Here is a 16,437-nt window from a genome sequence, read left to right as displayed (position 1 = left end):
CTTGTCACCTTGAGTGCGACCTCTCACTTATTTTGAAAAGGTTTAGTTTTAGTTTTGGTGTTACATAATAGCCTCATTTTTATGTATTTTTAGAAGAAAGAAAGAAACGTTTGCCTATAATGTCATGACAGGGATTGATTATTGATCAATTACTTTATTAAATCGTCAATTTTCAATCTTTTATTATTATTATTATCAATTCAATTGATTAGTTCAATTAACTGTTGCACCCCTAGATAGTACACTAAATATTTAATTGTGGTTTTGTCACTCTGTCATGGTGTTAGCCAGTGGTGTAAAGTAACTAATTACATTTACTAGGCTTACTAGTCTAGTCAGTAAAAATTACCTTGAGGATTCTTACAGAGGCCCTCATCCAAGGTCATTTCGACTATGCATGCTCCTCATGGTATCACAACACCACTAAGGCCTTAAAAACAAGAGCAGGAGACCTGGTTCTGCCAGACCCAGACTTCACATGACGTGTCAGCCTGTGTCTATGCCCATGTATGGACGAAAGGGGGACAGACTTTTATGGCTGGGGCCTAAGGACAAAGTGACCAAAACCTATTTTTTGCCCATGTATGGAGAAAACAGGTACAAAATATGCCCATGTATGGACGAAAGGGGGACAGACTTTTATGGCTGGGGCCTAAGGACAAAGTGACCATGCCCATGTATGGACGAAACAGGTACAAAGCCTCATGTAAGCCAGACCCCCTGGGTCCGGCAATAAGGCGCAATGCGACGCATTGTGAGCTTGTAGATCTGCTATTTTCAAAAAAAAGATTTGTATACATTTGAAAACTTGAAATGGGACATTCTGGACATTGAGTACTTTTACTATTGGTACTTTAAGTACATTTTGATACCAATACTTTTGTACTTTTACTCAAGTAAATTTTAAATTCTGGACTTTCACTTGTAACAGAGTATTTCTGCATTGCATTATTGATACATTTACTTAAGTAAAAAATGTGAGTACTTTTTCCACCACTGGTGTTAGCCTTGCTGAAAAGGAAATGTTTGTTTTTCTGTTAAAAACCACAACAAAAACCTGTCTTTAAAGGAGGAGTTAAAGGAGGAGAATTACTTATTTTCTATCAATTGCACACCCTATGAAGCCTTGAATCCATGGATTCTTTTTTGTTTTTGTCGCATTCCTAAGCTAATAATTTGATTCCCGTCTCCTACCGGCTAATGTATCCGGTAGGAGACACAAAGTAGATTATTTGTGTCTCCTACCGGAAATACACACGGTCATCAAATTATTGTTTTAGGAATGCCACAAAAACAAAAATAAATCCATGAAATCAAGGCTTCATGGGGTGTGTAATTGATAGAAAATAAGTAATTTTTTGGGTGAACTCCTCCTTTAAATGCATCCCCATAACAGGACTGTTTCTCTTCTTGAGGTGTGTCTATGACAGTGGTGCTCAACCTTTTCAGGCCATGATCCCCCAAAATTATCATATTTGAACTGGGGACCCCCCACCCTGACAAGCACTTGGATTTGTGGAGTCAAACATTTTTGCTTGACTAAATAAATATTGTGAAAATAGCGTTGCAAGGCGTTGTGAGCTTGTAGATCGGCTATTTTCAAAAATGTTTATCTCTTTCTTATATTATTTGGCAATTTTACCAGTTGTTAATAGTATAGTTTGTTGATTACTTTTGATGCAGTAATGGTCTCTTTTCTTTTCTTTCTTTCTTTCTTTCTTTCTTTTTTATGTATTAAAAAGGTCTTAAAGTCCTTAAATTGTCACTTCACTGTCATCCGGGGACCCCCCCAAATCATGTGGGGACCCCCCCTGGGGATCCAGACCCACAGGTTGAGAACCACTGGTCTGACTATGATACTCAAAGAGACAGTGCTCTCTCATACCTGTCTAACTACTTCTCCAAAGTAAGTGATACCCACAGCCACAACACTAGAGGGAGCGACCATGATCTGGTAACACCCAAATATAGAACAAATATGAGAACATTATCATTCTAACAGTGGTGGAAAAAGTACTCAAATGTTTTACTTACTAATGAACACAATAATTACATGTCATCAACAGATGACATGTAATTATTGTGTTCATTTTTATGTTGATGAATTGAATACACAGGACCACAATGGAAACATTGGATAACACACACAAAAAAGTTAGCTGTACCACGTGCTGTTTACATTTTTGACCAATTAAGTATTCAATGGATAAAAATGCAAAGCAACAACATGCCACCAGGTGGCGCCAGGAGACCGTGTTCAGCAGCTGTGAGGCGTTTCTTATCCTTCCTCAGATCATAATGTTGTCATAATGAATGGCTCTATTCACAGCCCAGTGTTTATGCTGCTCTGGCTTTTCCAGAGGCAGTCAGTCCAACTCACTACAATCACATTCCACCAATAAAAAGACTGTAGGGTTGAGCTGAATGATATGTAAAGATTATTTAACGGTATGCCCGAAATAATAATTACAGCCCGGAATTCTATACAATTCTGATCCTAAAATCAGTGGTGTAAAGTAACTAAGTAGTGTACATTTACTTAAGTACTGTACTTAAGTACAATTTTGAGGTATTTGTACTTTACTTGAGTATGTCCAATTTCCAATACTTTTACTTCTACTCCACTACATCTCAGAGGCAAATATTGTACTTTTACTCCACTACAATTATTTGAAAACTTTAGTTACTAGTTACTTTTCAGATATAAATGATATTATGATACATACATTAACCACTTAAGCCCTATTTTATACATAGGCTATTTGAAAATAGCCGATCTACAAGCTCACAATGCGACGCCTTGTGAGCTTGTAGATCGGCTATTTTCAAACATTTACAAGTACATTTTGATGCCAATACTTTTGTACTTTTACTCAAGTAGATTTTGAATTCCGGACATTTACTTGTAACAGAGTACTTCTACATTGCAATATTGATACTTTTACTTAAGTAAAATATTTGATTACGTTTTCCACCACTGCTAAAATCACATTCCACCAATAAAAAACTGTAAGGTTGAGCTGAATGATATCTAGGCCTAAAGAGTATTTAACGGTATTCCCGAAATAACAATTACAGGCCGAAATTCGATACAACTCTGATCCTAAAATGCAATTACAGTATTGCTCACAATACAATAACTATTAACAATTATATTAACATCCAAAATCTGGCACCATGGTCAAATGTTTGCTATTTTATTCCACTTGGTATGAAGCACGTGTGTGTATAAACTCAATTGACAGGTGTTCTTTGTTTTTGGAGACTCCTGTTACTGAACAAACACTCTATAGCAATGGGTACTATCATAATATAGAGATATTAAACTATTTTAATCAAAGAAAATCACTTACCCTACCTTTAATAAAGTATTCAATCAATCAATATATTAGGTACTGGGGTTGAGTACTGGGGGTGAGCTTTGGGTGAGTTCTCTGTCCGCCACAGTTTACACAGCCACGAGTCTCAGAAAGATAAAATAATAATATTTTCTGTTCTTGTGCAAACGCGGCCAACCAAAGAGAAGCCAGCCAAAGCGTACAGCCGTTCCCTCTGCACCCTCTCACCACTTCAGCAAAAGCTCACAAAACTGAAATAAAAAAAGTATCAAAAGTTTATTCTCCTTCCAAAGCCGTTCTTTCTTTTGGCTCGGATTCCAATTTTAACCATTTAAACCCCCAGCTTCCGTATCGAGGGGAAAGCTTTCGTAGTACGGAAGGTTAAAGTGGTTAAATTGGTTTCAGTTTCAGAAGTTACAAGTTGTTTTTTTTTGGCTTACAAACTTCCTTTAGTAAATTACAATTCTTGTAGTGTTTAGCAGTGGTGTAAAGTAACTAAGTACATTTACTCAAGTACTGTTCCTAAGTACAATGTTGAGGTACTTTTACTTTACTGGAGTATTTCAAATTGTCTATACTTTTACTTCTACTCCACTACATCTCAGAGGCAAATATTATACTTTTACTCCACTACAATTATTTTTAGTTACCATTTACTTTGTACATTTTGATTATTATTACAAGACATACATTACCCACTTCAGCCCTATATACATTTCGGCCATTTGAAAATAGAAGATCTACAAGCTCACAATGCGTTGCGATGCGACGCATTGTGAGCTTGTAGATCTGCTATTTTAAAAAAAATGAATTCTTAAAAAATTGTGAAACGGGACATTCTGCATAATAAGTACTTTTACTTTTGGTACTTTAAGTACAATTTCATACCAATACTTTTGTACTTTCACTCAAGTAAATTTTGAATTCCGGACTTTTTACTACATAGAGTATATATTTCTGTATTGCGCGTGCGTGCGTGCGTGCGTGCGTGCGTGCGTGCGTGCGTGCGTGCGTGCGTGCGTGCGTGCGTGCGTGCGTGCGTGCGTGCGTGCGTGCGTGCGTGCGTGCGAGAGAGGAAGAGAGAGTTCCTCCCTCACACAACAATGGCGTTTGTGTTTATTTGCTCTAAAAACACTGTCCACTTGTTTCCTGGGGAGATTTTACATGGAAATAGTTTGAGCAAACAGTCAAAGAGGCCAGGCCAGCCAAAACAGACAGACGGTAGTAAAGTTTGTTTTTATTACAAAAATATCATTGTACACATTTTCAGCACACTGACACACACCACCGGGAGATGTCAGATGTCTGTACATACACGCACACACAGAGTTTGCTCAGGCTGAAGGCTCGTTTATACTTCGTCGTATTCGAGCGTATCGTCAGCGAACGTGTGTTTCCCCTCCAGTCTCAGTAGCTCACCTCTTTCGCTCTACATCAGAAGAGTTGGGAACGGTGGGCGTTGTCACACACTAATACAGCCCGAATACCCGATCTCAGGACTGACCTCAGTGGCTTGCCTCGTTAATCCCTAGACTCCCAACCCGCACCTCCCGGATTCGACTCCCGTTGACGCCACTACTTTTTCCAACAACCGCGGACTACTTTTTCCCGTCGATGAAGTATAGTTTTGGACCGCGACAGAGGGGCGCAGTCTCAAGCGAACTTGAGCCACGAGAAGAGCACCACCCAGCGAGCTAAATCGCGCGAGTTGCCGTGCTGAACGTTTGCGAAGTTCGCTTGAGCCTACTCAGCCCCGTCCGAGTTATGTACCAATAGGCACAGAATCGTAAATTATAGCCCCTCCCCCCCCCCCAGGCAATGCCAGCGCCGAATATTATTTTACACCACGGAGTACTGCATGACTAGGGGCAGGGGGCGTGTCTACAGAGACTGGAGGGGAAACACACGTTCGCGTATCGTCACTGTCGGGTGTAAACCTCGAATGTCCAAAACTGTTTCTTCTCAGGAAATGGAAAAAAAGAACCAGTGTTCCAATGGGGTCCAATGTAGTTATTATTTAGTCAGTATTTAGTCAACAATACATACTTTTTAAATATTTATAAAACCCACAGCTTAATATCTTCCCCCTTGGTTGAGCGGTCAAGGTTTGGGTGTCCCTCGCGGGAGAGACTAGGGTTCGATTCCAGGTGGTTGCATTGGGGGCTCGTCCGGGATCGGGTTTCCAACCCGAAAGTAGCCGTTTAGCCCAGCCTGAAGTCCACAAGGTCAACGTATCCCTTGGCCCAGGGGTGAGTGCCCTTTTGGATGAGCGGTAGATGTTTGGGTTCGAATCCGAGGGGGTTGCACTTGCCTGTGCTTTATGATGACGGTGCAGCAGCCAGCGATGGGAGTAGGAGAGAGGCTTAAAGAGATCGAGTGTGTGCATGTTTGTGCATGCGTGTGTGTGTGTGTGTGTGTGTGTGTGTGTGTGTGTGTGTGTGTGTGTGTGTGTGTGTGTGTGTGTGTGTGTGTGTGTGTGCGTGCGTGCGTGCGTGCGTGCGTGCGTGCGTGCGTGAGTGAGTGTGTTACGGGTGCAACAGTTAATTGAAATAATAAATTTGATTGATTCGAGTTTATTTTTTTTCGTGGGTTTGTAGATCTGCAATTGTCGCTATTTTTGTGCGACACTCGTGTGCAACGAAGTACTGAATAGGGCTTAAGTGGTTAATCAGACCAATCAATTTAGTTGACTATAAAATATCTATCAGAAATGTTTGAATTTACTAGATGATTAATCGAACGTAATCGATAGAATAATCGCTAAGAAAATAATTAATAGTTGCAAGTGCAACCCTAGTGTGTGTGTGTGTGTGTGTGTGTGTGTGTGTGTGTGTGTGTGTGTGTGTGTGTGTGTGTGTGTGTGTGTGTGTGTGTGTGTGTGCGCGTGTGCGCGCGTGTGTGTGTGTGTGTGTGTGTGCATGTTTCTGCACGTGCGCATGTGCGTGCGTGCGCACTCACATGCGACCTTTAGTACTGGTAGTGGAAATGCTGATGCTGGTGCACTTTGCCCTCTACAAAGTGCGCGTGGGAGTGCGTGTGGGTGTGCGTGTGCATGTCCTGTGGGGGGGAGGAGTGCGTGTGGGTGTGCGTGTGGTGGAGGTCGGTGTAAACCTTGGACGTCCCCGGGTACATCCTCGGCCCGCCGGTCCCTGCCAGCCCCAGGCCCAGGCGGGGGGGGGAAGGGTAGTCGGGGCCCTGCAGGGCGGCCCCGGAAGACGCACTGATCCTGGGCTCCTCCTTGTCCACGGCGGGGTGGGGGTGGGGGTGGGGGTGCCGGTGCTGGCGTTCACAGCGGGCCAGACCTCGGCCACTCTGAGCAGGGGGAGGAGATTAGGAGGCGTCAGATCCACAAAGGACAGAGACCCATTGTTATGGGCAGTGGTGGAAAAAGTACTTAAATTCTTTACTTAAGTAAAAGTACCAATACTGCAATATAAAAATACTCTGTTACAAGTAAAAGCCCAGAATTAAAAAAATTACTTTGAGTAAAAGTACAAAAGTATTGGCATCAAAATGTACTTAAAGTACCAAAAGTAAAAGTACTAAATATTTGAAAATAGCAGATCTACAAGCTCACAACGCGTCGCGATGCGACGCGTTGTGAGCTTGTAGATCGGCTATTTTCAAATAGCGTATAAAACAGGGCTAAAGCGGTTAATGTATGTTTCATAATATCATAATTAATATCTGAAAAGTAACTAGTAACTCAAGTTTTCAAATAATTGTAGTGGAGTAAAAGTACAATATTTGCCTCTGAGATGTAGTGGAGTAGAAGTAAAAGTACTAAAAATTGGAAATACTCAAGTAAAGTACAAATACCTCAAAATTGTACTTAAGTACAGTACTTAAGTAAATGTACTTAGTTACTTTACACGACTGGTTATGGGTCTCGTGTGAGCATGCTTTTATTTATTTTTTTTCCTACATTTTGTAACTATTATTTCAAAAGACAAAAAAAAAAAAATCTATCTATCAGTTTTCATTAGAAATACATTTTTTCAAAAGGTTTTCACAAATGAAAACAAGAACACTTTGAGGTTTGGGTTGTGTAGTTACCTCGGCAAGGTGGCCAAGAAATCAAAAATAATTGCTCCATTGATTAGAAATGATTTCAAATATATAAAAATAAAAAAATGTATTCAAAGATTTGCACTGATTTTCACGATTTTTCAAAAAGAGCAGATCTGCAAGCTCATAGCGCGGCACTCGGTGCCGCGCTATGAGCTTGCAGATCTGCTCTTTTTGAGTATGAAATAATGGTCAAAGTGGTTAAAAAAAAAAAAAAAAAAGGACAATGATGCTTTCCCCCCGGTCTTAATGGGTTAATAATATAGTTACCTTGGCGTGTCTTAGCCTGGGCAGGGAGGTGACGTAGCTCTGCCGGAGGCGGGTGTGACACAACCACAGCACGATGGTGCCAACGATGAGCAGGGCAGCCGAGGGAATGCCAACGATCAGAGGCCAGGGAAGACCTGAGCTGAGGTGGGGAGGAGAGTCTGTGATCTCTACCTGCTGGTCTGAAACACGGGGGGGGGAGAGAGAGAGAGAGAGAGAGAGAGAGAGAGAGAGAGAGAGAGAGAGAGTGGACAGAAGAGGAGGGTTAAAGGGATAGTTCACCCCCAAAATGACTTTTTTTTCTATCAATTAGTCACCCCCATGGAGACTTGAATTCGTGGATATTTTTGGGATATTGGATATTGACCAGCAGCGGTTCTGGTAGGAGACACAAAGAGTCTCCTTTGTGTCTCCTACCGGGAACCCGCTGCCTACCGGTCAGCTGGTCATCAAATGATTGGCTTGGAAATGCGACAAAAACAAAGAAATATCCATGAATTCAAGTCTCCATGGGGTGACTAATCGATAGAATATTATTTTTTTTGGGGTGAACTATCCCTTTAAAGCTGCACTATGTAACTTTCCTGTTCTACGGGTTCAAATCTAGGGTGCAAGTGCTGTAATCTTTTACCACTGAGCTAATAGAGCCTGCCTGCTTGCTCAGGGGAGAAATTTAGTCTTCACCTTCATGTCAAAATTGGTGTCAAACCAGAAACAGGATTGTGTCAAAGGTCGTGGCTAACCCTAGACATAGGATCTAAGTGTCTCAATAGAAGAGCAGGGAGACCAAATACAACCACCCCAATTGTATAAGTTATATTGCATTAACTCATTCAAACATATTTCTTTCCAATTACCAATTCTACCACAGACGTTTTTTATTTTTTATTTGATTTTATAAAGGATCTCACTGTTCTTTCTCACTTGCAGTGACTACTTTCACTGCAACTCAGCCGGATATGGAAATAACTAACGTCAATCCAAGATTTCCGTTTCCGCCCGCTTCCAGTTTAACTCTTTCATTGAAACGTCTCTTTCTCGACTTGCCTTTTTTTTCCAGCCGTTTTGTGCCTGCCAGAAGCTCTGTTTTGAAGCTGCTGCGAGGGGAGAAGGGAATGCCGCCGATGGAATATTCTTTCTCTGGGCCACACACACACACACACACGTACACTGTGTGTTTACCAACAGTCGGACACGCGATCATAAGGGATAGGTAAATTTTCTGTGGCGAGCTGAGAAAGTAAGGAAACCGTGCATCTTTGACGAGAAATGGCGAGTTCACATGGAGCTGCACGAGAAGGGGCTAACCCGGTTGAAATGTTTGTTGTCTGGGCGACTCAGACACGTACGCTGTGTGTTTACAAACGATTGGACATGCGATGATAATGAATTTAAAAAAAATGTGACCTGTTGAAAGTTAAAAAAATTAAATAAAATTGCTGGCAGTGGGCAAACACAGCCAGAAATAAATCTGGCAGTGAATGAGTTAACATACTCCACCATACAGATTGGACAAAATAACATTTATTCACTAAAAGAAGTTGCACAATTAGCTGATTGTCGGGAGGGGTCCCTGGCACAAAATATTGTTAGATTGGGGGGTCCACAGACAAATACATATTGATTTGGGGAGTCCTTGACATGAAAATGTTTGAGAACCGCCGTTTTAAACAACATTAGCAAGCAAGGCCAAGTGCACTTTAGAAAAAAGCCCCAAAATACACAACCCCGCAAACTACCAATATTTACAAGCGACAGAAAAACAAGCCCAAAGTCACTTATAATAAGCAGACATGGTCGTCGGTAGCAGCACGTCAGCACACAAATCAGATCTTCTAGTTGTGGCAGGGCCGAGCCATCATTTGTGTTGTCCTGATTACGTTTGAGGGCCAACTAACCAGATTATCTGTGGACAAGACACTGGAATGCCGGAATGTTGCTGGAAACATCTGGGTTGGCATAGTCTTCCACTTGTAGACTGTCAGTATACATTTACTTGAGTAATGTACTTAAGTAAAACATTTTAGTATTTGTTTTCTTCGCAAGCACATGACTTTTCACTCTGTTACATTTCCAATAGAAATATTGTACTTTTGACTTCGCTACATCTCTAGGAAGGGACTCTTAGGACACAAGGGTACACAAATAGCTTGCCATCTGAGACTTATACTGGCTTAGGGCACAAATCTATGAAGTAGAGCATTTCTGCCTCTTTCTCAGACCCGTGGGCTGACAGATACAGATATTCGTGATTTTTCGGCTCTCAGAAACCGAAAATAGCCATTCGGCTCTGCACACCTCAGGCTTATATGAGACACACACCAAGTTTAAGACCAAACGGTCCGAGTTATGCCAGGGACAAATTTCGTGTGACACTCTAATATTAAGATGCGGGATGAGCGGAATCCTGCAGCTGTTTGTTTCAATCAGGCAGGCCACATTATTAGTTTATTCCGTCAAGTGGGCATTGAAAATGGTTGCCCAGAGGAGGCAACCAGGAGCGCCGTCTATTACATCGAGACATGTTTTACATTCACTATCTCAACACAATGGCTCCTCATGGTCTAGACGAAGAATTTGACACCAAACCATTCTTGTAACTTGTTTTTAATCTTTTATTCTGTAAATAGCTGAGTGTGGGGGGGTTCACTGTAATGTTCAGGGATATCAGATTATTACTTCATACAATGTGGACAGGCATTATGTTAATTTATGTATGGGGCGTGGGCACTTGACATCTGTGGGTAGGCCTATGTGTATATTTAGATATATTTTCCTTTGGTCCTGATGCCTGATTGCCATGGGATATCAATGGCTTGGGTATCTGCTCACTCTTAATCTCTCAAGAACAGATTCTGCTCTGCGTTGGAATCTGTCGTGAAGGTTCGTCATAACGTGTACGCACTGTGTGGGCGTGGGCGTGCCTTCAGATCAGGAAGCAGGCCGCGCTTTACCCAATCAAATGTAGTGGGCGGGATTTACGTGTCCGCTGATCCTTCCCTACTCGAAACAAGCCGAAACTAATTTAACAATAGCGTCCGCGGAGCAGACAAAACCACGGAAAGATATTCACATTTTAACTTGCTCTTTCATCATAGAAACAAGTGGGCTGATAACCAAAACGATCCATGTTCTCTGGGAGAAGTGGTGTTAGTGTTCCGTGTAGAAATATTGTTTGTGGGAATGAAAACATAGTCGCACCACCCGGAAGTGGAGCGTGAAGACAGACTAAAACCCCGGTTTCCTTGCGCACAGGTGCTGCGTCGTCATTGTCCCAGAGCCAGTGAGAGATAGTACAAACAGCAGAGGGCGCTGTTTTTCATTCTCACTGGCTCTGTGTTCCCAGATTGGCTCACTCTTGACACAGACTGTGGACCTACATTTGTGACTAATTGTCCGTGATCAGGTCCCAATTACTGATGGTCTATTGGGCCGTTGTCCCGGGTGTCTTTCATTCATGGACTGATGTGAGCTTTGCCCACTTTTCCCTCTATATACTGTACCTGGACCCTGTTCAGTATACCTGACCAAAGCTGCAGAGGCCAACACGTTGTTGTTTTGCCGCTTTCTTAATAAAACGTAATTGGGAGCATAAAGACGGTGTGCAGATCTTAGTTGTTGGATGTGCGTTGGACTGCATTTGACACAGATAGACACGCACAGAGATTCCGTGAGTTATAGGGCTTCTCAAAGTGGGTGCCGCGGCACCCTAGGGTGCCTTGACGCAAGTCCAGGGGTGCCTCGGAATACTTTGATAATATTTGGAATTTATCAATGTCACTTCAGTTTAACCACTTAGACCCTCTATACACTTAGTAAAACGGACCGTAGTTAAACTGTACTTGCTGCGTTCTTTTTCACAAGTCTCTGAGAACCACTGAGTTATAGTATGGATAGATAGATTCTATTGGTTCTACCTGGTAGCACAGTGAGGTAAGCTGCTCTGAAGCTGTAGCCCATGGTATTGGCTCCCAGACAGATGTACATCCCTGCATCGTCATCCGTTGCCTTGGTGATGGCCAGCTTGTTTAGGTACGAGCCGTCGGGCCGAGACCACACCTCCCCCGTCGGCATGACGACAAAGTGCTGTCCTCCAACCTGGAATGACAGGAAGTACAGTAAAGTGGAATGAAAGTGTAAAAAATTCCTTCACAATGCCAACTTTCAAGACCACCTGGTCCCTCAAACACTTTTTTCCCTTTCCTCTCCGCCTCTCAAACCGAAAAAGATTGACGGGTCAGAGACGAAATGAACCGAGAGGAGGAGAAAAAAAAGGCCATTGCAGGTTGCAGATCCGGTCTAGGGCGGATACGGAGACGGTCTGTGTGCCTGAATGTGTTGATGTGTGCAAATCTGAGCACTGAGCAGTGAACAGAAACCGTTCTCCCATACGGCAGACATTTGCAGGAGATCTATGACCGCTCGCGGGTGTCCGGGGGCTGACCAGTGTTGATTTTGACAGCACATTTTTATTTCGTTTTAGTCATAGTCTTTTGAATAAAATTCCATTTAGTTTTAGTCATATTTAAGTCAACTGAAATGTTTTCGTTTTAGTCTAGTTTTAGTCGATTAAATATCATAAGATTAATGTCGACTAAATCTACAGTTGAATTAGTCGACTAAAATGTATGTTGGCGGTGCCTTGATGGCGTCGTAATGGCTGATTTTACACTTGGTTGCGTGCTAAAAATAGCCGATCTACAAGCTCACAACGCGTCGCGCTGCGACGCGTTGTGAGCTTGCAGATCTGCTATTTTCAGAGCACAACACCCAACACAAAATGACTTGTCTTTTAGTTCTACTGTAGTTCTCCACTAGTCCCTCACTAACATTTTAGTCTAGTTTTCATTTGTTGACGAAATTGGAGACTCCAAACGTCCGGGATGTCTGACGTAGGGACCTTTACCTCCAGCGTGGAGTTATAGCGCTCCTCCATGCCCGGGTCCACCCTCTTCAGCCATTGGACGACAGGTTTGACATCACTGGTGACTCTGCACTGGAAGGAGGCGGTGCCTCCGAACTCCACCGTGGTGTTGACTGGATGACTGCCAGTTAACACTGGTTTACAATGAGAGCGCTCTGCACACACACACATTAACACAAGCACACACACACACACACACGTTTGTATTACTATACATGTGAGGACAGCGAAAGTTAAAGGTTTAATGACATTCACTTTTACACCACATTCAAAGTCTTTGTCCTGGTCCTTCAAAAGTGTACAAAAAGTTTTAAGTGAAAATTCCATTCCAGTGATCCATGGCAGGTGTTTTTCTCTCACATTTCTAAAGCCTTTTCAACTGCAATGAAAAAATAAATCTTTGCCTGCGGGTGTCGCTGGTGAGGGATTTTGCCTGTCAATCATCGCCTCTGCTCCACCCCCCCCAAAGGAAAGGATAGGGGAGGGGAGGGGCGAGGAGGAGAGTGGGCGGGATTAATCGACTGTGACCTCACTGTCGAAGGGCCAAGCTCAGATTACTTTTCAGCCTAATTATTCAGAAAACCCCAGACCACAGAAAATCCACTGAATGTTCTAAGTTCAGGTTTTTTGGGTGTAATTGAGGTCATAAAACCCCAAATAAAACATTGGAAAAAAAAAGTTAAAATGAATGTCATGATACCTTTAAGGACGGTAATTTTATAAATGCCATTTTTACACCACTGTTTGCCATTTTTAAACACTCACTCACTCACTCACTCACTCACGCCAGCCAGCCAGCCAGCCAGCCAGCCAGCCAGCCAGCCAGCCAGCCAGCCAGCCAGTCTAGCCACCTTACCCACAACATCCAGTTTATAGGTGGCGTTGATGCTGCCGGCCGCGTTGGCCACGTGGCAGCTGTAGGTGGCGCTGTCCTGGGGCGACAGGTTCCTGAGGGTGAGGGTCCACTGCAGCCGCTGGTGCTTCTGACCCGACAGCATCAGCTGGTCCTTGAACCACGCTATGGATGGCATCGGGCTGCCACTGGCCTGCAACACAGACAGGAAAGACCACAGGATGTTTGACCGCATGGGCCAAATGGCAGTGGTGTAAAGTAACTACCGGTAAGTACATTTACTCAAGTACTGTACTTAAGTACAATTTTGAGGTACTTTTACTTTACTGGAGTATTTCCAATTGTCTATACTTTCACTTCTACTCCACTACGTCTCAGAGGCAAATATTGTACTTTTACTCCACTACAATTATTTGAAAACTTTAGTTACTAGTTACTTTGCAGATATAAATTATTACATTATAAAACATACACTAACCACTTTAGCCCTATTTTAAACCAAGACTATTTGAAAATAGCAGATCTACAAGCTCACAACGCGTCGCATCGCGACACGTTGTGAGCTTCTAGGATCTGCTATTTTCACCAAAGAGACTTGGAGTAGAGGGGGGGGAAAGGAGGGGACCAAGTACAGATCCCTGGGAGACACCAGTCAACACATAACGGTTAAGTAAAAGTTCATAAAAGTTCTAAAACAACTGTATTTTTAGGACAAAATGTCTTGAAAATGGGACCATCTGTGGATATTTGACAGTGGTGTTACGTTACTAAGTACATGTACTCAAGTAGTGTACTTAAGTACACTTTTGAGGAATTTTCACTTTACTGGACTATCTCCAATTTTCAGTACTTTTACTTCTACTCCACTACATCTCAGAGGCAAATATTGTACATTAACCACTTCAGCCCTATATACATTTCGGCCATTTGAAAATAGCCGATCTACAAGCTCACAATGCGTCGCGTCGAGATCTGCTATTTTCAAAAGATTGTTATACATCTAAAAACTACTAATTTTACTTTTGATACTTTAAGTACATTTTGATACCAATACTTTTGTACTTAAACTCAAGTAAATTTTGAATTCCGGACTTTTACTTGTAACAGAGTATTTCTACATTGCAGTATTGATACTTTTACTTAAGTAAAACAATTGAGTACTTTGACCACCATCTCACCTGACATCGTAGCCGGACAGAACTGCCCTCTGGTCGGAACAGAACTCTCTGGCGCATCCTGGTGGGCTGAGTGAACCTGGGACGCACTGAGAGAGAGAGAGAGAGAGAGAGAGAGAGAGAGAAAGAGAGAGAGAGAGAGAGAGAGAGAGAGAGAGAGATCACTTCAATAACGTATTATCGACTAGGATGACATCCCTAGTCCAATATAAGCCTGTCGAAAAGTGGATGTTTGGTCAAAATGTGTCCGTTTGGCGGGACTTTTTGATGATTGGTTCGAATGGTTGAAGGACAGCCTTCTTTTCCCATCGTCCGCTATCGCTTCCCAAGTTCCCATGCTCTGGAGGGGCGGTCACAGAAGCGACATAGGTGATAAAAATAAATTAATAAATGACTCAAATTATGTTGAGGTTACTTCTTCACTTTCCTGTTCTGTTTGATGCAACAGAGGCACTGATAACTGATAACTCTGTCCCATTGGCTAATGCAAATGGCAATCAATCTGTGATACGTCCCGCCCTGTTTTCAGACTGGTATCGCAGTCACAATCATGTCATTTATGTCACGTGTTCTTGTTTTTAGGTAGGGTATAGCGTTCTTACCCCAGGCCTCTGTGACGGCATCGGAGCGCGTCTGCTCCGAGCTGGGCTCTGAAAGCACAGCAGGAGAGCTGGTTTGTGTTGGCACGGCCCGCTCATCTGAAAGCGCGCGCACACACACACACACACACACACACACACACACACACACACACACACACACACACACACACACACACACACACACACACACACACACACACACACACACACACACACACACACACACACACACACACACACACAGTGTTGTTGAGTACTTTGTCCCTGTTAATAATCCCTTCATGTCAGTTAAAGTCAGTGGTCCTCAAACAGGGGGGTCCCATATGATTTGCTTAATGTGCAACATTGTTTTCTCACTCAACGGTAAACAAACCAATAACATACAGTATAAGTGTAAACAAGGTATCAAAGGTAACAAACTATACAATAAAAAAAAGGTCAAACATTTGCCAAATTGTCAAATATTACCTAAAGAGGCAAACGTTTAGAAAATATCCGAACTACAAGCTTTTAGATCTACTATTTTCACTTAATGTCAAGTTAAAGGACGACTTCACCGATTTTCAACCCATCTTCATATAATTGGTCCTCACTAATGCTCATGATAAAATGGTACAATTTTTTCCTACTTGGTCTGTGTCTCATAGGAGGACTGTGGATAGTCCAGAAACCTGTCTACCAGTGACATCATCGTTAGGCTGGATTTTTTTTTCCAACAAGATTTCACATTTTTTATTTAGATTTTTATTAACGGGGGAACAATGGCTTCCGTTATTGCATCGCAACTTTCCAGAAATACAAAGCCTGCTGTTTCTATTAGCTTGGATTCCCCATCGATGATGTCACTGGTAGACGGGTTTCTGAAATGTCCACAGCCCTCCTCTGAGACACAGACTGAGTAGAAGAACATTTTACAGTTTTATCATGAGCATTAGTGAGGACCAATTATATGAAGACAGGTTGAATATGGGTGAAGTCGTCCTTTAATGCCTCAACTCCTACAATTCCAACTGCTTGTGAGGGGGTGGGTGGGGGGTTGGTGCCCCAGTTCACATATGATTATTTTTGGGGGGTCGGGACCTGAAAAGTTTGAGAACCACTGAGTTAAGTTACTCACAAATATAGCTACAGGCTATGAGTCAATGAACATTTCAGGAATTGCGATAGCAGTTTGGACGCCTGTAATTCAACACCTGAAATGATACCTTAT

General features: G+C 42.5%; 2 protein-coding genes across 2 annotated transcripts in view; one reads left to right on the top strand and one right to left on the bottom strand.

Annotated features, from left to right (window-relative positions):
- Window positions 1–16,437, top strand: part of polr1a (RNA polymerase I subunit A) — a 445,779-nt gene that overhangs the window by 343,746 nt on the left and 85,596 nt on the right. The window lies entirely within an intron of this gene.
- Window positions 4,524–15,319, bottom strand: fgfrl1b (fibroblast growth factor receptor like 1b). Its single transcript, XM_080415754.1, has 7 exons — window positions 15,228–15,319; window positions 14,629–14,714; window positions 13,454–13,643; window positions 12,580–12,752; window positions 11,591–11,771; window positions 7,677–7,855; window positions 4,524–6,650 (listed from the first exon to the last, which is right to left on the bottom strand). Exons 2-7 carry the CDS (start codon window positions 14,683–14,685, stop codon window positions 6,306–6,308), a joined length of 1,125 nt encoding a protein of 374 aa, XP_080271880.1. The 5' UTR covers window positions 14,686–14,714; window positions 15,228–15,319; the 3' UTR covers window positions 4,524–6,305.

The sequence above is a fragment of the Gymnoscopelus braueri genome, assembly GCF_963280865.1.
Source record: "Gymnoscopelus braueri genome assembly, chromosome: 20".
NCBI lineage: Eukaryota > Metazoa > Chordata > Actinopteri > Myctophiformes > Myctophidae > Gymnoscopelus > Gymnoscopelus braueri.
The sequence above is the reverse complement of the archived record's forward strand: the minus strand, read 5'-3'. Positions and strand labels throughout refer to the sequence as shown.

Coding starts and splice junctions, on each gene's coding strand:
- fgfrl1b (XM_080415754.1), bottom strand. CDS start 14,685: ATGCGCCAGAGAGTTCTGTTCCGACCAGAGGGCAGTTCTGTCCGGCTA. Junction 13,644..14,628: donor CTGTCCGGCTACGATGTCAG/GTGAGATGGTGG, acceptor TCTGTGTTGCAG/GCCAGTGGCAGCCCGATGCC. Junction 7,856..11,590: donor TTACCTCACTGTGCTACCAG/GTAGAACCAATA, acceptor CCCGTGTTTCAG/ACCAGCAGGTAGAGATCACA.